The sequence below is a fragment of the Onthophagus taurus genome, chromosome 2 (genome assembly GCF_036711975.1).
Source record: "Onthophagus taurus isolate NC chromosome 2, IU_Otau_3.0, whole genome shotgun sequence".
NCBI classification, from domain to species: Eukaryota; Metazoa; Arthropoda; class Insecta; order Coleoptera; family Scarabaeidae; genus Onthophagus; species Onthophagus taurus.
The window spans coordinates 1,339,451-1,363,066 of record NC_091967.1 but is presented as its reverse complement, the minus strand read 5'-3'; the positions used below and the strand labels follow the sequence as shown (position 1 = coordinate 1,363,066).

Genomic DNA, 23,616 nt, shown 5'->3' with positions numbered 1-23,616 from the left:
ACACTAGACCGAGAACTAGAAACATTCGGATTTAGCCGCACGTCTCTCAAGACGGCTAAACCCGAATGATTCTAGTTCTAGGTTTTGTGTTAGTTCTAGTGATAGTGCTAGTGTAAACCTAGAACTAACACTAGACCTAGAACTAGAACCATTCGGGTTTAGCCATTCACCTCTCAAGATGGCTAAACCCGAATTATTCTAGTTCTAGGTTTTGTGTTAGTTCTAGTGATAGTGCTTGAGTATGTGAAGATATACTACAGAAATGATCCTGTGAAGTATGATCTTAGTGATTGATTATGTACTGGTGGATCAGGAAATATGGGAGAGGGTGGAAAGGTTTAAAGTGGGAGAAGCGGTAGAGTCGGATCACCAACCGTTGGAGGTGGAGGTAAAGGGGGTGGGCGGCAGAAGGCGAGCGGACCTGGGGAGCAAGTTCATCAGGACAGACTGGTCGGAAGAAAGGGTAGTATTCTACAGGGGAAACCTCGACACTTGGCAACAGAGGATACAAGAAATCAGTGGTTTGGAAGAACTTATACAGGTAGTGCGGGAGGCAAGTGAGGAAGGGAGGAATGTGGGAAAGACAGAATGTGGTAGGGGTCGCATGTGATAGCTATGGCAAAAAAGGCGAATAAGGTGATGGGACAAGTATGCTGTTGGGGGAAGAGAGTCTTTGGAAGGAATGTGGCAGCGAGGAAGATTATGTTTGAAGGTCTGGTTAGCAGTGTGATGATGTATGGGGCAGAGGTATGGAGATGGACAGAGCAGGGAATGCTGGACGACGTGCAAGCTAGATATTGGAGATGGGTGCTTGGGGTGGTGAGAGAAACACCGGGGTATATAGTGAGGGAAGAGGTAAAGGTGGAGGCGGGCAGGAGGTCAGTGAAATATGAAGAAAGAATATAAGGGAGGCCAAACTGCGGGATCTTGGGAGAGTGTTGGAGGGGAATTAGAGAGGGAAAGATCAGATATGGGAAAGGAGACAGAGACAACTATTATAGACGAGCGGGCTACTAGGTAACTGAGATAAATAGTAGGAGATGTGGAGGGAGTTGAGAGATAGGGACCGAGATGTGAAGAGACGGGAAAGAAGGACACAAATAAAAGAGGGAAGGTATAACGAAAGGTACAGGGACATAATAACGGAGGGGTTGCCTAGATACTTGTCATTGAAAGGAGATGAGGAAGGGAAGAAGTTGGTGGCTAAGTTTCGTTGTGGAAAGGAGGAGAGAGCTAACAGATACTGGATGGCCGATGAGGAGAGGTGGTGTAGGCTATGCAGGGAGGAATGGGAAACGTTGGAACATATGTTGAATGAGTGCAGTGAGTTGAGGGAGGAGGAGTTGGACCGAGGGCAGATCTTAGGAGAGGGGGGGAGAGGGGAAACGATGGATGAGAATGGTGGTGGGGGTGAGGAGACAAAGGAATGGATGAGGGGATGATTGGGCCGAGGAGCCGAGGGTGAGGAAATGGAGGAAGAGGGAAGAGAGTGAAAATAATATAGAATTATAAGAAACCTAGAAACTAGAACTAGAAAAACCTAGAATTAGAAACATTCTGGTTTTGCCGTGCGTCTTTAAACTTCTTAAATACCTTTTAGTTCGAGGTTTAGTTTAATAAAAATCGCAATATAGTTATGTCTAGTACTAACTAGCGCTACGTAGCACTGTCATTAGAACTAACACAAAAGAAAAATACTAAAAGTAACACTAAAAAAAAAATAAAAAGAACCGTCATGAGAGACGTCTTGTGTTAGTTCTAGTAATAGTGCTAGTGGAAAATTAGAACTAAGACTGGACCTAGAACTAGAAACATTCGGATTTAGCCACACGTCTCTCAAGATGGCTAAACCCGAATGATTCTAGTTCTAGGTCTTGTGTTAGTTCTAGTGATAGTGCAAAACTAGAACTAACACTAGACCTAGAACTAGAAACACTCGTGTTTAACCGTCTTAACCCTTTGCACTCGTATATGTCCTTTTGTGAGTACACTGTACTCGGACTATTATTTTATCTACTTATCTGTCTACTCGGAATTTTTTTTATATGGGATTTCTTTAAATTCGCTAATATTGCTTAGTAAATACACTTAGTGTAAAAACAAAATAAAAATTTGGCAAAATTAAAAAAAAAATCGCTTAATGTTAAAAACTATGGGATGTTTTTTAAAAAATATTTTTTTATGCAGATGTTTATTCAAATTAAACACAATAATTTATTACAATTATATCATGAAAAATAACTAAATAAAAAATAATGGCTTATAAAAATAATAAATCTTGAGGATAGAGAAACACAAATAAAACCTAACATTATCATAATCACTACCATTATCATTAAATAAATTTATACACAATATAAAAAAATTACGTTTGATAATGTTGTAGTGTATGGTACCGTTCGAACCAGTCACCAATATGTGGTCCAGGCTTACGAGTGCAAGTGTCACAAATATACCTAGTTTTCCGCCTACCGCCTTGTACTTTACGGTTAGAACATACCGCACAGTCTTTTTTTCTTCCCATCATTTTGGCGTAAAATATGTAATTTACCATTTAGCCGCTGTTTTGTATCTACCATGTATCTACGATGGTCTGCCAGAAGTTTTGAACCCCTGCCGAAAGTTTCCCGAACAAACTTTAGATGTGTCATTGGTTTTTTGTTTTGGCCCCGTTGTGAAATTTTATATAATAAATATGCATTGACACTGGACATTTCGAGTCCCCAGAAAAATAACTTTCGCCACCACTTCAAAGACTTCCTCAGGAAACAGTATGACGCTGAATAAGAGTCTGCGCGGTCGACACCTCCCATAATTGGCTTATTTACAACTTGTAAGTTACCTCCACGTACTCTTCTGTTGATAGGCTGTGTTCCTGAAATATCCCACGAAGTAAGTGTGGTGACGACCCTTTTATCTTTCCATGCCAATAACATCAAATTACCTGATCTGCATGCAAATGTGTTATCTTCGGCAAATGTTGGTTTTTTGATAGAATCAGGTATAAATTTGCGGTTTATTTGTCAAATGAACATTTAGTTTTAACAACTCTTCTACAAGTGGCAAGCTCGTATAGTATCTATCGGAAATGAATAAAATAATATTGAATAAACATACCTGGTGTTAGCATCCGCCTTCGTAGCCTACCTAGCATTCGTAGGCTCGTTAGGGTTGTAAGTTAAAAAACTAATTTTACCCTTTAATCCAACAACAGATTCGTCTACCGATATCTCTCTTGATGGAACAAAATGTTCTTTGAATTGTTTGTCCAAATAATCTAAATAGTGACTGACTTTCTGAGCTCGAGCCCTAAGAGTTTGGTCATTTGGATCGTTTTCATGCAAGTGGAGCATCCAAAAACTTTGTAAAAATCGTTCTCTTCTAAATATACTATTAAAAAAAAGTATTTTGGCATTAAACTGTTGTGACCAATACTCATGGATATTAGATACGGTTATCGGACCCATATTTAGGACAACCCCAATAAATGCGGTAAACTCTTCTACTGTAATCTACCCACGTGTGCCATGTAGAACGTTTTGACAACCTCTTCTGTGCTATTTTATGTCTAGCGTAGTTATTTGTTATTGTTCCACTATTTTTATTATTAGCTCATCGGTAAAAAAGAGCTTGAAAAAATCTATGAGTTTTGTACAAGTATCTGGAATTTGTGGTCCTACCATTTTATCCCCAGAAGTAAATAGAATCCTGTCTGGTACCTGATCGTGGCATGTGACGTCCTGCCATGGACCAAAATTACCACGTTGTGTTATATTCTCGTCTTCTACACTGCTGCTTGAACTTGATGGTAAAGGTATGGTTCTCTGTCTTTTAGTAACTATAATATCACTACCACTACTAGAGTCACTTTCTTCACTAATATTATCACTATCCAAACTATCATTTTCAGGCGCGTTTAACATGGTGTGCCGCTCCTACGGCGACATACGAGTGCAAAGGGTTAAGAGACGAACGGTTAAACCCGAATGTTTCTAGTTCTAGATCTAGTATTAGTTCTAGTGATAGTAATAGTATAATTAAGCCGAGACCACTTGCGGCTCAGTGAATATAATTATATCAAGCTGAACGTAGTCATCATATTATATGTAGCGCCTCGGCAAAGAATCTTGAAGTTATAAATCTTTTGACTAATAAAGCCGAGGTTGCTTGCGGCTAAGACTCACTGATTGAAATTATATCACGATTTTCTTCGTATAACCAGACGTGATAAATTCAAAATAATAATCAATAAAAATCATTTAAGAATAGATTCTTGTGGTATTAAAAAAAGTATTTAATCCATCAGAATTAGCACTAATTTATCAAAATCAAAGGGATTAATAATTTAATGTAAAAGGTCAAATGGAATGGAGAGTTTATTTTGGCCCATTTAAATTAGTTTTAAATTATAATCAATTTTCTAGAATGTCTAAATATACACTTTCGGGTCTATATCTTTCGTTTGGTGCAGTTTCCTTTCATAATATTTGCTCGATTGAAAGTTAAAAGATTCTATTTAAATGAAAAAAAAATCTTAAATTTTTATACAAGATAATCTGGTTTAAACCAGATATAAAAAGTAAGGTATTAATATTTTTTATTAATAACTTATAAAGTACAAAGAACAAGTATTGTAAACCTCAATCTCTTTGAGATTTTGCCAAACTATTCTTAGATCAGAAAAACGATCGATTTTTATGTTACTATGAGTTTGATTTTTTTTAAGTAAACGTTATCTTTTTTTAGTTGTCAACTTGGTTGTTAACTTAGTTCAGCTTTTTTGGAACATTAACCAAACATTAAACTATCTATTTTAATTTTATTAACGATTTGTTAACACACCATAAAATACCTTGAAATGTGGTTAATTTTAAACACCATGAAGTTATTAATAATTCAGTAACGGTCGTATTTTCTAAGGTCTCGTTAATTATTATCAAAGAAACAATGCACGACCCCACCGTTCTTTTTAATATACAGTATCCGGTATAAATTTTCTTCATATTTACATGCAATTAACGGAAACAATTAACTTTATAACAGTTAAAAAAATATTACAATTAATAAACATTTTAATTAAGTGCAATTATGATATTGCATCAGAATTTATTTAAATCTTTCGATAATAATCTTGAAAGATATAGATAAAGAACAAAAGACTTTATTGATAACAAAAAAAATAAGTTGCGAAATATACTTTTTTTAATCCGGTCCTGTATATAGAGGAGAACGTAACGTAACTTCGAATACTTTCTATATAATAATATACAGAACCACTAAAAACGATATCGACGAAACAAATACCACGTCTCCAGATGTTGTTTTACACAGGATGCGGGGCATTTTCTTTCTTTTATTTGATTCAACAATTTACATTTCATTTTTATGCACGGTTTTACATTTATTAAAACCTCCTATCAACTTAAAATATCTCTTGCACGTCGAGGATTTCGAAAATGCGGCTCGCAAATAAAACCGATTAAAGCTGCACCCGCCGCCGCAGCTGCTCTTTTCAATTTTATTTGGACAATCGATAACAAAAAATACAAGTCGGAAAAATCTTACAAAATTCGATGTAGTTAGGGAACTCCAGGTAGAAACGCGGTGGAAACTTGAATTAATAGATGTACATTTTGAGGGTGGCAAGATGTATGAGACACAATCAGGCGAAACCCTCTGTTGTATTGAAACAATTGTAGTACGGAACTACTTGTATAAATCGTGGGAGGAAAAATTGAAGGGATTATTTGTTTTTTTATGTTTCAAAGAAAAATTTGCTCTCTGATACTAACAATCAGAAATGTCCAATGTTAAATTCCAATGAAAGAAACAAAAACTCCAATGTTATTATTATTAGGTTTAGTGTTAGTTATAATGATAAAGCAAGTGTTAATTAAACTAAAACTAGAACTAACACTAGCACTATCACTAGAACTAAGTACTAACGTGCGTTTTTTGAAATAATGTTTGATGTTTCAGATGCCATGTTGCAACCTTCTTCAGAAACAAGTTCGAAGCCACGAAGAAGTTTTAGATAAAGAACAAAATCTGCCGTACTAATACATATTATTATTATTGCTGCCGGGCTGAGGAGGGCGGCCCCTCTCGTTACCGCGACCTATAAGATCTATTGTAACTTTAGCCCTCCAAAGGTTTAGGGCAAATGTAGGTCCTTAATGAACCTTAGTATTGTCCTGAGGTCTTGAACCTTTATGTCGGTAGGTAATAGGGGAGTTTTACCGAAGACGTTGTGCCTTAGACGGCCTCTGGCGACAGTTTCTGACTTGTCGTTGCATAGTCGACAAGTTTGATCCTCAGCTTGTCCAATGTGGAAGAGGTGGTATTTTAGGGGCACATGGCCGGTTAGGTAGCCTGAGAGCGTTCTTAGATCCCCTTTGCTGAGGCATAAAACCTCTTTGGTTTTGTTTTGCGACGGAGTTATCATATTCTTCGCTTGTCTGTGACCTGGAAGTTCTTTCCAGCGTAAGGCTATCTTTGAAGCCTCCCAGTTGTTGATTATTTGTTTTAGGTGGCTTTTTTGTAGTCCACATCCAGGTTGGGGTCCAATGAAGGGCGTGTTTGCTGCCTCTTTGGCCAGCTTGTCGGCCTTCTCATTGCCCTCAATGTTGCTATGACCTGGAACCCACCATAGGGTAACATCATTGCTCCTAGCGAGTTCTCTCAGGTTGTTGGTGCACTCTCTGATCAGTGCGGAGCCACACGTGTAGGCCTGAATTGCCTTTAAGGCGGCCCGACTGTCTGTGAAAATGTTTATGGATGCACCTTTTTGTCCCTTCTGTAGGTTCAAAGCGGTGCAGAAGTTTATAGCAAGAACTTCTGCTTGGAAAATTGTTAAGTCCGAGCTGAGGGGCAATTTGATGTGGCTATTTGGTCCACTGATGCCCATGCCTACTCTAGATCTTACTGTCTTTGAAGCATCGGTGTACCAGCCTAGGGCTCCTCTTTTTAGTTGAGGCCCTCCTTTCGCCCAATCATCCCTGCTACTAAATATGACCTTATACGGTTGGTTGAAATTGTATTCCGTCGGTATAAGGTCCGTTTTAATTTCAATCAGGTGATTTAGACATGGGTCTTTGAGGATCTCGAGGTGTCCTCTGAGGTTACCCTGCATCAACTTGAGTGAAGAAACTGTTTTCAGTGATAAGGCACTTAAGGCTGCCTCCTTTTGTATATATATGTGGACCGGTGTGAGACCGAGTAGGGCTTCCAAAGCAGCCGTCGGACAGGATCTCATTGCACCCGTTATGTTAAGACATGCTAACCGCTGGATTTGTGCCAGCTGTTGTTGAGCTGTCTTATGTTTTGTTTTTGGCCACCAAACCAATGAGGCGTAGGCGACCATGGGTCTGATTATTGCTACGTAGGCCCAATGAGCCATTCGTGGTTTGAGACCCCAGTTCCTTCCTAGGAGCCTGCGGCAGATCTGGTTTGCCATGATGGCCTTTTTCCTCACCTTATCTACGTGCGAGTTCCAGTTTAGTTTACTATCAAGTATTACCCCTAGGTATTTAGTTTCTGTTTTGAGGTTAATAGTTCTGCTTTCAATGGAGGGTGCTTTTATTTGCAGCACTAATACATAAGGATAGTGCTTAAAAATGCAGCTGGGTGGCATATAATAGCCTCTTTTTTGATAGAAATGATAAAGATGAAAGAAGAAAAGTTTACAGTAAAGTATTTATATTTTAGACAAATAGGTGTTTTAGGCCCACTTTTACCATCCTCCTGATAAACTATCTAAAGGATAGTTGCCATGGTTACCACGGTTTTAAGCGCTCTCATTGGCTAAGAACTGGATTTATCTATCGGATAAATTTATCAGGAGGTGGTAAAAGTGGGCCTTAATCAATCCTTCTTAGTATTCATCTTAAGGCTTAGATCTAAAGTTTCGCAAAAGACAATTGTTGTGCCCCTCACAAGGAAGCGAAAGTTGGATGGACTAATCCGCCCAACTATCCAAGGTGAAGAGTCAAATATCTAGGAGTAATCCTAGACAAAACGCTGTCATGGAATAGACATTTGCAGGGAGTTTTGCTCAAAGCTAGACTATCCTTGTGGACTTGTTGCAGTCTTTGTGGAAAAAATTGGGGTCTTACCCCTGAAAGACTGTACTGGCTCTATGTGACTGTAGTTAGACCTATGATCACATACGGAGCAGCAGCCTGGTATAGGAAAGTCCGACAGACTTCAGTTATCAGTAAACTTTCACGAATTCAACGAGTTGGATTGGCAATCTCTAGTGCGATAGGCACAACGCCAACTCTAGCAATGGAGGTTCTGCTTGGCCTATCTCCTCTGCATTTGCATATAGAGAAACTGGCTAGAACAACCATTTACAGATTTAAGCAATATACTCAAAACTGTTCCGACATGTCCTACCAATGGGCTGCGGAAGACATTATAAGCACTGATACTGTGCTATCAAAGCCGTCAGATTTGGCGGTATCACTATCAGTGATTAATGTTCGATACCAGATTGTACTGCCTGAGCGGCAGTCCTGGATCGAAAATGAAAATTCTCTGGTTCAGGCAGACATTTGCTTGTACACAGATGGATCAAAAACGCCTGAAGGGGTAGGAGCAGGAGTATATTGCCAGACACCTCGAATTAAGCAAGCTTACAGCCTGGGTACGTACTGTACTGTATTCCAGGCGGAAGTATTTACCATTGACATGGGTGCTAAAATCCTTCTTGAAAGAGGAGTGAAGAAAACGATGTCGGCTCTAGTTAATGATTGTAAGAGAACATTAAACACACTGAGTTGTGATAACAGAGTCTCTCTGATCTGGGTCCCGGGTCACTCTGGGGTTGCTGGCAATGAAGCGGCAGATAAGCTAGCACGAGATGGCAGCGCTAAAGCGTTTGTGGGGCCGGAACCAGCAGTTGGTGTATCATTTGCGATGGTCAAATATAGGATTGGACTGTGGGCTGAAGAGGGACTTCGCCTACTGTGGACCAGTTCTCCTGAAATGAGACATGCTAAGGTGTTTATTAACATCGCCACTGTCAAACCCGGGAATATTTTAGGACTTGCCCGTAGTAGCATAAAAGTTCTAGATACTGACCCTAGATACCATTTGCGCTTGGTGTAAGGTAGAGAACCTCTCAATAAACCCGCAAAAGACAATTGTTGTGCCCTTCACCAGGAAGCGAAAGTTGGATGGACTAATCCGCCCAACTATCCAAGGTGAAGAAATTCCTTTCTCAAAGGAAGTCAAATATCTAGGAGTAATCCTAGACAAAACGCTGTCATGGAATAGACATTTGCAGGGAGTTTTGCTCAAAGCTAGACTATCCTTGTGGACTTGTCGCAGTCTTTGTGGAAAAAATTGGGGTCTTACCCCTGAAAGACTGTACTGGCTCTATGTGACTGTGGTTAGACCTAGATCACATACGGAGCAGCAGCCTGGTATAAGAAAGTCCGACAGACTTCAGTTATCAGTAAACTTTCACGAATTCAACGAGTAGCTGGATTGGCAATCTCTGGTGCGATAGGCACAACGCCAACTCTAGCAATGGAGGTTCTGCTTGGCCTATCTCCTCTGCATTTGCATATAGAGAAAGTGGCTAGAACAACCATTTACAGATTTAAGCAATATGCTCAAAACTGTTCCGACATGTCCTACCAATGGGCTGCGGAAGACATTATAAGCACTGATACTGTGCTATCAATGCCGTCAGATTTGGCGGTATCACTATCAGTGATTAATGCTCGATACCAGATTGTACTGCCTGAGCGGCAGTCCTGGATCGAAAATGAAAATTCTCTGGTTCAGGCAGAAATTTGCTTGTACACAGATGGATCAAAAACGCCTGAAGGGGTAGGAGCAGGAGTATACTGCCAGACACCTCGAATTAAGCAAGCTTACAGCCTGGGTACGTACTGTACTGTATTCCAGGCGGAAGTATTTACTATTGACATGGGTGCTAAAATCCTTCTTGAAAGAGGGGTGAAGAACATGACAGTACGAATTTTCTCAGACAGTCAAGCCGCTCTCCAGGCGCTGCAAGCCGTGAAAACGGTGTCGGCTCTGGTTAATGATTGTAAGAGAACATTAAACACACTGAGTTGTGATAACAGAGTCTCTCTGATCTGGGTCCCGGGTCACTCTGGGGTTGCTGGCAATGAAGCGGCAGATAAGCTAGCACGAGATGGCAGCGCTGAAGCGTTTGTGTGTTGGTGTATCATTTGCGATGGCCAAATATAGGATTGGACTGTGGGCTGAAGAGAGACTTCGCCTACTGTGGACCAGTTCTCCTGGAATGAGACATGCTAAGGTGTTTATTAACATCGCCACTGTCAAACCCGGAAATATTTTAGGACTTGCCCGAGGTAGCATAAAAGTCCTAATGGGTGGTTTTACTGGGCACTGCCGATTAAAAGCACACCTCAACTTGTTGGGTTTAGCCGACGATGTTGAATGCCGACTATGTGCGGAGGAAGCAGAGACGGTTGAGCATGTTTTATGCCACTGCCCTGCCGTTAACCGTATCAGATTCTCGATTTTTGGGTCGCAGTTTATCTCCTCAAAAGATCTGAATGACCTTTCGCCGAGCAAGGTATTAATGTTCGTTAAGAGCATTAATACCAATAGATCCTTAGGGCCGCGGTGCAAGGTTGGTTGGTCCGCCTACCCGATATGTATTCTATGTAATGTAATGTAATGTAATATGATAAATTTCTATCTCGAAGATTTTCCATTCTTTCAAAGTACCCATTTCTTTTCGCAATTAACGATAACTTTAACTTCCTCCTACAACTTTCTTTCATTTCATTCTCGCTTTCTCTTCTTCAATAATTTTATGTTAAAATCTCCTACAAACATGGCTATACAAAGTTGACTGCAGTATGTAATAAAGATAGAATAAATTAATCGATATCAAAATCGGATCCAAATTGATAAACATAAACTCACAGTAAAGTGTTGTTCTATTATCATGCCAAAGTCAACATCAATATCCAAAGTAAAAAAACCCGACGAACAAACTGTATTGGATAAGGTTGCCAAATTGGAAAAGATAATCGACCGTTTGAGGTTGTTCCATTCTCGAGACCACATTAACCACAAACCGTGATAAAATGATACTATTTTGATATTTATGATGTAGTGAACTTTATAACATATTATTTTATTGATAATGATGTAATAATCATCATTATCAATTAAATCTCCGAATACACTTAATGGAGTCTAATTCGTTATTGTACTCAAATGAGATTAATGATTTTAAATAATAAATCGTACTCATTATTTCAATTGAACCTTTTAATTTAGACGATTTTTAATGGGTGAAAGGTAAATTAGTTTGGAAAATTCAGCGTTATCGTCATTCGTAGAGTTCGCGAACCGTGAAAAAGGTAGAGAAACTATACAAAGTGCACGATAAGGCCGCGTTCCCACTAAACCGCTCGACCAAAACGGAACTGCCCGGATGAAATAAAACAGCAAAAATAAAAAAAAAATATGAGAAGGAAAAGAAGAAAGGCGCAGACGGTCTTTGTCAAGCGAAGTACTAAATTTTACGGTTGATGCTGTAATGTTACCGAGAAAGATCAAAGAATATGGTTAACCGCAACGAAATTAACATGTTACCTACAAAATTAAAATTATTAAGTTCTTTGTCATCCAATGAGTAATAATACTTGAGGGGATTCTAAAAGAAGGAAGCAAGTTGGTGAGTCACGGTGTCACCTGATAACCCAAAAACGTAGTACGTTTAAATAAATAAATCATATTTATTTAGTATTTCCTAAAGATAAACTTTAACAGGTAATTTTCATATGACGATAAATGAGCAATAAACCCACGGAAATTGCAACATGATTAAATTCGTTCCTCCACCCTTTTATACGGCAGAAAATGAATTTAAAACGCCAATTAAGGGACGGTTGAACACCGCTAGACACATATAACCCTTCTCTGAGGAACTAAATTGGACGTAATTAAAACGCATAGGGGTAATTTTCAACGAGAAGTTTCTACCACCTGCTGCCCCTGTTGCTATAAATCAATGTTAAAATTTGAACTAAAATTACAACTAACACTAGTATCTATATGCAAATGTTATTTCTAGCTATTAAAACTAACACTAGCACTATCACTTGAGCTTGCATTTGATGTAGAACTAGAAACATTCGGATTTAGTGTCAATTTATTCCGAGAAACAATTTAATAATAGTTATTTATATTACAAGTGGGTTAGAAACATAATTACTGTATGAGTGTGGAGAATTGCACGACCAGGTCGTAGACCGAGTCGTGTAATGATGCTCTAGCCCACGTGTGGTATACAGCATTTTATCTACGACTGCTAAAAATTACTAAAAAATCAATTTTTTATAAAAAGTCATCAACAACATGTTTACTCATCTGGAATAAGTGTTTCGAAATGTAAAAACATAACAATTAATGTTTATAATAAATAGTATTGTTTCTCTGTAAGTAGATAGCACTTTCGATAGATTTCAATAAATTAAGTCTGTTCTGATTAGGCTAAAAATGCGTTACGTAATGAAACCAGTGCGGTAATGAACTTCATTACATAACTCAAATCACCTCAAATGCGTGCGGTAATGATGACTCCAAGCAGTCGTAGATAATAGTATATTATTCAACAAGCGTATAATAGCGGTTGTTACCCACGAAGATGAAGTTAATCTGTGTAATCTGAGTGGGTAATATCCATTATACGCAAGTTGAATACTATACTTTATCTACAACTATTTAATTTTGAAAAAAAAATCAAAGAAAGAAAATAAACTTGATAGACATTTCAGACATAACCTCAATATAAGTCATTTCTGTTAATATTTTATTTTTTGATTAGTAGGCCCTGTCAGAACTGAGCAATAATGGCTTCATTATTCAACACTTTGTCAGTCATGAGTAATGCGTGTCATTACCCGTCAAAAATCAAATGTATAACGAATAGATAATTCAATAGTTGTAGATAATAGTATATTATTCAACAAACGTATAATAGCGGTTGTTACCCACGAAGATGAAGTTAATCTGTGTAATCTGAGTGGGTAACATCCATTATACGCAAGTTGAATACAATACTTTATCTACAACTATTTAATTTTGAAAAAAAAAATCAAAGAAAGGAAAAAAATAAACTTGATAGACATTTCAGACATAACCTCAATATAAGAAAGCTGTCATTTCTATTAATATTTTATTTTTTGATTACTAGACCGTGTCAGAACTGTGCAATAATGGCTTCATTATTCAACACTTTGTCAGTCATGAGTAATGCGTGTCATTACCCGTCAAAAATCAAATGTATAACGAATAGATAATTCAATAGTTGCAGATAATAATTATTTATATTACAAGTGGGCTAGAAATCTAATTACAGTACGAGTGTGGAGAATTGCACGACGAGGTCGTATACCGAGTTGTGTAATCACAAGAGTACTATAATTATGCTCTAGCCCACGTGTGATATACAGCATTTTATCTACGACTGCTAAAAATTACTAAAAAATCAATTTCTTTAAAAAAGTCTATTTGACATTTATAAAAATATTTTGAAATGATTGTTGACAATTTTGAATTGTCAGTTTCAACAACATGTTTACTCATCTGGAATGAGTGTTTCGAAATGTAAAAACATAACAATTAATGTTTATAATAAATAGTATTGTTTCTGTGTAAGTAGATAGCACTTTTTTTTTGTATTGTTGCTCGTTTCAATAAATTAAGTCTATTCTGATTAGGCTAAAAATGCGTTACGTAATGAAACCAGTGCGGTAATGAACTTCATTACGTAACTCAAATCACCTCAAATGCGTGCGGTAATGATGACTTATCCAAGCAGTCGTAGATAATAGTATATTATTCAACAAGCGTATAATAGCGGTTGTTACCCACGAAGATGAAGTTAATCTGTGTAATCTGAGTGGGTAACATCCATTATACGCAAGTTGAATACTATACTTTATCTACAACTATTTAATTTTGAAAAAAAAAATCAAAGAAAGGAAAAAAATAAACTTGATAGACATTTCAGACATAACCTCACTATAAGAAAGCTATCATTTCTGTTAATATTTTATTTTTTGATTAGTAGGCCGTGTCAGAACGATGCAATAATGGCTTCATTATTCAACACTTTGTCAGTCATGAGTAATGCGTGTCATTACCCGTCAAAAATCAAATGTATAACGAATAGATAATTCAATAGTTGCAGATAATAGCTATTTATATTACAAGTGGGCTAGAAACCTAATTACAGTACGAGTGTGGAGAATTGCACGACCAGGTCGTAAACCGAGTCGTGTAATCACAAGAGTACTGTAATTATGCTCTAGCCCACGTGTGATATACAGCATTTTATCTACGAGTGCTAAAAATTACTAAAAAATCAATTTCTTTAAAAAGTCTATTTGACATTTATAAAAATATTTTTAAATGATTGTTGACAATTTTGAATTGTCAGTTTCAACAACATGTTTACTCATCTGGAATAAGTGTTTCGAAATGTAAAAACATAACAATTAATGTTTATAATAAATAGTATTGTTTCTCTGTAAGTAGATAGCACTTTTCTTTTGTATTGTTGCTCGTTTCAATAAATTAAGTCTGTTCTGATTAGGCTAAAAATGCGTTACGTAATGAAACCAGTGCGGTAATGAACTTCATTACGTAACTCAAATCACCTCAACTGCGTGCGATAATGATGACTTATCCAAGCAGTCGTAGATAATAGTATATTATGCAACAAGCGTATAATAGCGGTTGTTACCCACGAAGATGAAGTTAATCTGTGTAATCTGAGTGGGTAACATCCATTATACGCAAGTTGAATACTATACTTTATCTACAACTATTTAATTTTGAAAAAAAAAATCAAAGAAAGGAAAAAAATAAACTTGATAGACATTTCAGACATAACCTCAATATAAGTCATTTCTGTTAATATTTTATTTTTTGATTAGTAGGCCGTGTCAGAACTATGCAATAATGGCTTCATTATTCAACACTTTGTCAGTCATGAGTAATGCGTGTCATTACCCGTCAAAAATCAAATGTATAACGAATAGATAATTCAATAGTTGTAGATAAAACAATTTATACAACATTTATCGATAATTAAGTACACGCGCCACTTTGGTTTTTTACTCACAATTTATTTTTATCCATCTTATTACGAATATACTTTACGTATTAATTCTAAAAAAATTTTTTGTTAGTTTACTTATAATATCGTTATATCTTAAGTTTGTACAAGAAAATTGAGCGGTAAAAGCCGGTACTGTAACGAAGGTAAATTATATAAACTCACCTCTCCAGCTGTGTCGCATAGTTCAACTCTAACTGGTTCTCCGTCCACCTGTACCACCACTGCAACAGAAGAAAAAGAAACGTCAGAAAGTGACAAAAAAAAAAAGAGAATTATAAAAGAACCAACAACATCCACGTGAGATCCTTACGGTCTGCCGGTCACGGTTTTGAGCCGCGGGGGTCGGCCTACTAATGTGTCATCAGGTTATAAAACCCTCACACACAAAAAAAGACCAAGTTAGAATCTATCCGAACATGTGTGCGAGGAGCAGGTGTTATTTTTGTTTCACGTGAATGAACTCTTTAGTAAAGAAAAGAAAAACTTTAAGTTAAACATTTACAAAGAAAATATACTTTTAATAGTATTGAAAAAGTTTCTGACAGAATTTAAATATATATGTATACAGATTCAAGTATTTTTATTCTTCAACAACTACATTCTAATCACTACGGCCAAAATTCCACAATATGATAATTTTTTATCATATTTCTTTGATGCTTTTCTATCCTTTAAGTAGTTTTAATTCATAACTAACCACCACTGGTTCATTAGCATCTCTTCCATTCCATAAGTCCTTTAGCATAAGTCTTTCCATAACATAATTCCGCAGAACTAAAGCCATAAGATAGATCTTACTCTTTTCCATAGTCATAACTCAAGTTTGCATCATCAAGTTTGCACAAAAAAAATTACTAATTGCACGAATATTTAAAGTTTAAAAGTTTTGAATCAAAATTTTTGAAGTATATTTTTTTAAGATTAACAGTACTCGTTTTTAAACAAGATGCACGTAAAAGATCGAATCGGGTTGTTGAACTTGTACATACACCGTTTCTCTCCCGATCCTTTTTTTTATATTTTTTTATCTTTCCGTTCTTCTTTTACGTTGTGGGCTCAAAGAAATTTATCGTTTGGTCGCGAAATCGGTCTTCCGGTTCCGAACCAGTTCGAACTTGTCGTAAACTCGTGAACGCTCCCGTATCGCACATACACGACAGATGTTTCCAAAGAAAAGTAGAGGGTCACAGAAGGGATTTTGTTTACCTGAACCGGTGGGATTGTATCTGGCAGGTAAATAATGGGCTAGTTTTACTTCTCTTTAAATCCTTAAATCCGAAACGATGCTGAGGATTCAGGATTTTAAACGAAACAAGAGATTTTAGGATATTGATATCCTAAAATCAACGATAAAGCTGTTTCTGAATTGCTAAATTTCATTGAACTTAAAAAAAGTATAGAAATATATTTAGTAATAATATTATAGTACTTTAGATTTGAAAAACACCTGTATATCTACCGAATAAACTTGCTACATTCGAGTAGCAAGTTGTATTCTTTTGGGTTTAGTCATCGAAAAAAAAAGTGTAGGTACGTTGGTGAGGGTCTTTAATAGAGACAAATAGAGAAATGATTTTGGACGGGAGCCAGTATTAGTCATTGGTTAACCACACGCGTTCAACCAAAATAGTAAGGTTCTTCTCAAAGGACAACGTTGACAAAAAAAACCTTTGAAAATTAGCGCCATTGTTGATTTATCGTTTATCCTTCGCAAATAAAGGGTACATCTCGCAGGTAACTAACTCCCAAATAGGACGATGAAATAATACGGAACAAAGAGAAATGATTAAGAAAAACGATGTAGTAGATAAAGAAGAAAATCTTTTCTTCTTATGGATTTTGTAATCTTTTGGTCTCACTAGCGCAGGTAGACGATGAAGTTTTTTCTTCGTTTTTTTCGCTGGAATATGGACGGACAGCTGACGGTAGACTGGTTCCTCGTCTTTCTCTTCTTATTGCCGCCGTGATACGATGAATAAAGGCCAAAGTCAAAGAACTTGATAGAAGAGATTTTTTAACGAGGCGATCTCAAGATTAAAATGATGCACCGGTAATATTTCTTTGTGTAAAGGGCATTAGGTTGTTAGATATGACCTTTTGAGAAATGAATATACACGTCATAAAAGAATTAATCCATCAGAAATAATCGTAAAAAAATCGTTAAATTAAATTTATTCGACTTTTTTATAGCACAAATAGTTTATTTTCGAATTGTTTAAAAGTTTAATCAAGTATATGCGGTACGTACAAGTGCTCACTTCACGCCAAGTGATTTAAAATCTGTCCAAATAAATCTTGTCGTTATTAAAATAGACTCTTTATTTTGACTGGAACGTTATGTTTAATTCATCATAACAAAACAAAATGTAATCTCTTTGTTATTATTTAGATGTAATCTGAAATAATTCTTTAACCTGGTGCTAAATAACAACTAATACTAGAATTAACACTAACACTATCTTATCCGAGCGTCTCTCAAGACGGCTAAAACCTAATGTTTCTATTGTTGTATTCGTTATTTCTTTCCATTTTAAAGCATTAAATAAAATAACAATGTCTTCTGTTTGTACTTTTATTAAAAATGGATTATTTGTTTTTAATTCTACCGGTTTCGGTTCAATAGTAGAACCATCTTCAGGAACCCTCGAATCTCGTCAATTTATTTTTAAATCTCTTGTTATAGTTAACATGTTAAAAAAAACTTGCAAACAAACATTCTAACCTCAAACAAGAATGAAAACGTGCGCACATATTCCTGTCTAACTAACTTTGAACTTAACAGCTAATACCCTACAAGTAAAAAACACAAGTTCTTGTGAATTGAAGAAAAGAATTTTTTAACATGTTAACTATCACAAGAGATTTAAAAATAAATTGACGAGATTCGAGGGTTCCTGAAGATGGTTCTACTATTGAACCGAAACCGGTAGAATTGAAAACAAATAATCCATTTTTAATAAAAGTACAAACAGAAGATATTGTTATTTTATTTAATGTTTCTAGTTCTAGGTTTCATGTTAATTCTAGTGATAGTGCTAGAGTAAAACTAGAACTAACACTAGACCTAGATCTAGAAACATTCGGATTTAGCCGCACGTCTCTCAAGACGGCTAAACCCGAATGATTCTAGTTCTAGGTCTTGTGTTAGTTCTAGTGACAATGGTAGCATTACTTAGCATAAGATATCACTATGTTGCATATTTTAATTGCACTAAAACTAGAACTAACACTAGATCTAGAATTAGAAAAATTCCTACCGCACGTCTCTCAAGACGGCTAAATGCAAATGATTCCAGTTCTAGGTCTAGTGTTAGTTCTAGTTTTACACTAGCACTATCACTAGAACTAACACATGACCTAGAACTGGAATCATTTGGATTAAGCCGTCTTGAGAGACGTGCGGTAGGTGTGTAGGCCTTATATTAATCCTAGTGATAGTGTTAGTGTAAAACTAGAAACGGCTAAACCCGAATGATTCTAGTTCTAGGTCTTGTGTTAGTTCTAGTGACAATGGTAGCGTTAGTTAGCATAAGATAGCACTATGTTGCATATTTTAATTGCACTAAAGCTAGAACTAACACTAGATCTAGAATTAGAAAAATTCCTATCGCACGTCTCTCAAGACTAAATCTCTCTAAGTCTCTCGGCTAAATCCAAATGACTCCAGTTCTAGGTCTTGTGTTAGTTCTAGTGATAGTGCTAGTGTAAAACTAGAACTAACACTAGACCTAGAATTGGAATCATTTGGATTTAGCCGTCTTGAGAGACGTGCTGTAGGTGTGTAGGTCTTATGTTAATTCTAGTGATAGTGCTAGAGTAAAACTAGAACTAACACTAGACCTAGATCTAGAAATATTCGGATTTAGCCGCACGTCTCTCAAGACGGCTAAACCCGAATGATTCTAGTTCTAGGTCTTGTGTTAGTTCTAGTGACAATGGTAGCGTTAGTTAGCAAAAGATATCACTATGTTGCATATTTAAATTGCACTAAATCTAGAACTAACACTAGATCTAGAATTAGAAAAATTTCTACCGGACGTCTCTCAAGACGGCTAAATCCAATGATTCCAGTTCTAGGTCTAGTGTTAGTTCTAGTTTCACATTAGCACTATCACTAGAACTAACACAAGACCTAGAACTGGAATCATTTGGATTTAGTCATCTTGAGAGATGTGCGGTAGGTGTGTAGGTCTTATGTTAATTCTAGTGATAGTGCTAGTGTAAAACTAGAACTAACACTAGACCTAGATCTAGAAACATTCGGATTTAGCCGCACGTCTCTCAAGACGGCTAAACCCGAATGATTCTAGTTATAGGTCTTGTGTTAGCTCTAGTGACAATGGTAGCGTTAGTTAGCATAAGATATCACTATGTTGCATATTTTAATTGCACTAAAACTAGAACTAACACTAGATCTAGAATTAGAAAAATTCCTACCGCACGTCTCTCAAGACGGCTAAATCCAAATGACTCCAGTTCTAGGTCTTGTGTTAGTTCTAGTGATAGTGCTAGTGTAAAACTAGAACTAACACTAGACATAGATCTAGAAACATTCGGATTTAGCTGCACGTCTCTCAAGACGGCTAAACCCGAATGATTCTAGTTCTAGGTCTTGTGTTAGTTCTAGTGACAATGGTAGCGTTAGTTAGCATAAGATATCACTATGTTGCATATTGTAATTGCACTAAAACTAGAACTAACACTAGACCTAGAATTAGAAAAATTCTTCTAGGTCTAGTGTTAGTTCTAGTTTTACACTAGCACTATCACTATTTCTAGTTCTCGGTCTAGAGTTAGTTCTAATATTGCACTAGCACTATCACTAGAACTAACACAAGACCTAGAACTAGAATCATTCGGGTTTAGCCGTCTTAAGAGACGTGCGGCTAAACCCGAATGTTTTTAGTTCTAAGTCTAATGTTAGTTCTAGTGACAGTGGTAGGTAGCGCTAGTTAGCATAAGATATCACTATGTTACATATTTTCATTGCACTAAAACTATCACTAGAACTAAGACAAGACCTAGAACTAGAATCTCTCGAGTTTAGCCGTCTTGAGAGACGTGCGGCTAAACCCGAATGATTCTAGTTCTCTATCTTGTGTTAATTCTAGTTTTACACTAGCACTATCACTAGAACTAATTGTAAGACAAGACCTAGAAGTAGAATCATTTGGATTTAGCCGTCTTGAGAGACGTGCGGCTAAATCAGAATGTTTCTTGTTCTAGGTCTAATGTTAGTTCTAGTGACAGCGTTAGTGAGCATAAGATATCACTATGTTGTGATCATGCCAATGTAAAACTAGAACTAACACTAGATCTAGAACTAGAAAGTTAGTAAAGAGTATTAATTCATCAAGTATTAATTCTAGCTATTAGAACTAATACTAGCACTATCACTAGAATTAAACCTAGAACCAGAAATATTCGGGTTTAGTCGTCTTGAAACACAACACAAGGCTAAACCTGAATTTTTCTATAATAGTTCTAGGTTAATTCTATCGATACTGCTACTATTGTATATATTTTCAATATTTTCTTCCTCACATTTCAATTCTTGTGATGGATGATATGATTCAGATTTTACACCATATTAATGTAAAGTGCTAAAAAGAGAAAAATAAAAATGATATCGTTTTAATTACTAATAAACTTTAAAATAGCTTTTAACGAAATTGATGACTTAAATAAAAGTGTTAAAACATTAGCGATAAAAATGATGTTATTACTTATTTTTATGGGCCATTATATTACTTTAAATCGGTAGTTTACTTAAAGAAAATAGATAAAAAGACAATGAAGCTAGAGAGATGTTACTAATTGCCCCAGTTTTGATCAGAAATATATTAACATTTGCAAACAATCCCCATTGTGTTCGACAACAAGAGTACGTCAGATGTTTATCGGATGAAATGAGGAGTTATAACTTATAACCCACAGGATATGTTATAATTATTTATCGATAACGTAAACCTTGATGTGTCTTGCCCCAATCTTTGTTATCGTTTGTTTTAGCGCTCGGTTATCCAATTAAAGATAAGATCAAAATGAAAAAGGTGAAGGAGGAGAAAAATACAATAAAGGGAAAGTCGCAAAGTGTTCAAATGAGATAAATAGGGTGTGAGGGAAAACACCCTTGTTGTAAATTTGAGCTATGAGTCACTCGATAAACCAAAATATTTTTTAAAAATTTAACATTAAATGAATTTTGCGGCTTAAAATTTCAAGGAAGCAATCTGCTTCGATTAATATAAATATTACCCTGTATCTAGATTGATGTGATTTCCGAAAAAAACTTTTGTATATTTGTACAAGCAGGTATTTGGCAGAGGTGATGTTTCGGGAATTTAACATTTTTTGTGGTTCTTTGGAAGTATGCTTTTGTTCTAAATATATAGCAAAATTTGACCTGGCATTACGTACACCTAAATTGCATTACTCCCTTTTTCTTTTTACATTTTTCCTTTATTTTTCTTGTTTTATACCTGCCGTTGAACGCTTTTATATCTACCCAAAAAGGGACGTCCAGCTGCGTTCGTCGATGATTGCTACGTCTCTTCGGTAAAAGGAACGCCGGTAACTGGTCTTCAACGTTCAGCTCCCGAGGCAGTGGCGGTTTTCGTTAAATATTATTTAAGTCGAAATATAACGTATTTCAACAACAGGTGTTCGGCGTTCTGCCTGTATAAGGGTTTGTTTTGGGACGTGATGAAACCTTCCACTTCCGATTCAAAAGACACCTGAGGTTATTACTTAGGAAAGTGGTATTTGTGCTCAAGATACAGGCTGTTTTGGAAATATGAAAAATAGAAAATTAAAAAAAGAATCATAACTCCGAAATTTGAAGATTGTAGATAATAATAAAGTTTGAAAAATCCATTATACATTGGTATTAGATAAACCCTCTAAAATATGAAGAAATAATATACTTCCCCATCCCTTAACGTCTGAAAATTGATTTATATGCAAATTCATCGGTCGCAAGACGTTTTCGGTCCTCTTCATTTTAATATACACCCCGCAACTCGCGATAAGCGACCGCATATTTTCCCGAACGTAAAATCTATTGCCTCGGAGATCCCCATGAGAAGAATTAACGGCACCATAATAAACTTTGAAACGCATAACGTGTGCCCCGCATTTTGATTCCGTCATTCTCGTATAGAAAGAGGGGAAGAGGTGGATGGTGTTGCACCCCACACATTTCGTATGATTGATCGGTAACCTCCCGTTACTTTTGTTATTGGTCGAGGGCTTAGCAATTTTTAATGTGAGAACCCTTTTATAAGGGAGTCACGGTACTTAGTCATCCGGTTATCACAGCATCCAAAAACTCGACTTATTATGATACTATAGATTCAAGAATTGTGTTTTAAGTGAATTTAACCGCTTTCTAATTTCGAAAATTAGCCCCGCTTATTCACGCGGTCGTTTCTCAAATTCAGTTGGCCAATTAACTCCCGAAATATCACTCTTAGATCCGAGAATAAAGAGGTTCTAATTTCAACGCTCCAAATGCAGATATCAACGTTGATTTATATCCTCCTAAGTGTTATGCAACTTTTGTGACGATTTGTTGATTATATATTTAATAAAGAACAACGCCTTTAGATATTGATTTAAAACTAGAATTAACACTAGGCGTCTCCAGACGCACGGTTTAACCCGAAACTTTCTAGTTCTAGGTCTAGTTTTAGTTCAATAATAATGTACAGGATGGTTCAAATTCGATGTCCGAATAGGCTAACTCGAAAACTATAAGAGTTAGAAGAAAAATAGCTGACGTGTCATGATCTCGTTTTTCGAGAAACTGCTAATGCCGAAAACCTCATAGCGCTATCGTCTTTTGTTTTTCCGCTAGAGGCCAAAATTGAAAATATCGTAAAACCAATAAGTGCAATTATCTTGGTTATTATTATAGGTGGAGTATTATAACTACGACATTATATGGACACTTTTTTACAGAGAATTTCATGACATAGCCAAAAAAAATTTTTCGGTTTTAGATTTTGAGATATCATGACAATTTTCGTTTTTTTAAGTAGAAATAACCACTAATTATTCGCTTATTAAATTCGTTATTTATATGAGGTTTGCGGCACTAGCAGTTTCTCGAAAAACGAGATCATGACATGTAAGCTACTTTTTTTCTAACTCTTATAGTTTCCGAGTTAGCCTATTCGGACTAGCCATGTGTAACTCAGCAAAATTTGCTGCGCTGACACACTGATACTGGCGCACCTAAGTGAGTTAGCGCAATGTATCAACTCAATTGCGCCATAACGCAGTTGCTGATGCATCATATCTATCGGCGATATCATATGCGCCGGCGCAGCTAGCCTGATATCTCGTTCCAAGTACTAGCAAATGCAGGTTTTATACGTGACTAAGGGCTAGAATTTTCTAGTACTAATTAGAGTAGAATCTAGTACTAATTAGCGCTACCTAACACTGTAAGTAGAACTAACACT

General features: G+C 36.4%; 1 protein-coding gene and 1 non-coding gene across 2 annotated transcripts in view; both read right to left on the bottom strand.

The window, feature by feature from the left end:
• Positions 1–23,616, bottom strand: part of LOC111423500 (rho-related GTP-binding protein RhoU-like) — a 35,487-nt gene that overhangs the window by 890 nt on the left and 10,981 nt on the right. Inside the window, exon 2 of the mRNA XM_023056745.2 lies at positions 15,311–15,369. Within this exon, the coding sequence (XP_022912513.1) occupies positions 15,311–15,369 (59 nt within the window). The remainder of the gene's footprint in view (positions 1–15,310; positions 15,370–23,616) is intronic.
• On the bottom strand, positions 148–285 carry LOC111423502 (small nucleolar RNA U3). The gene has a single exon (XR_002707487.2). It is a non-coding gene; the product is annotated as a small nucleolar RNA U3 (small nucleolar RNA).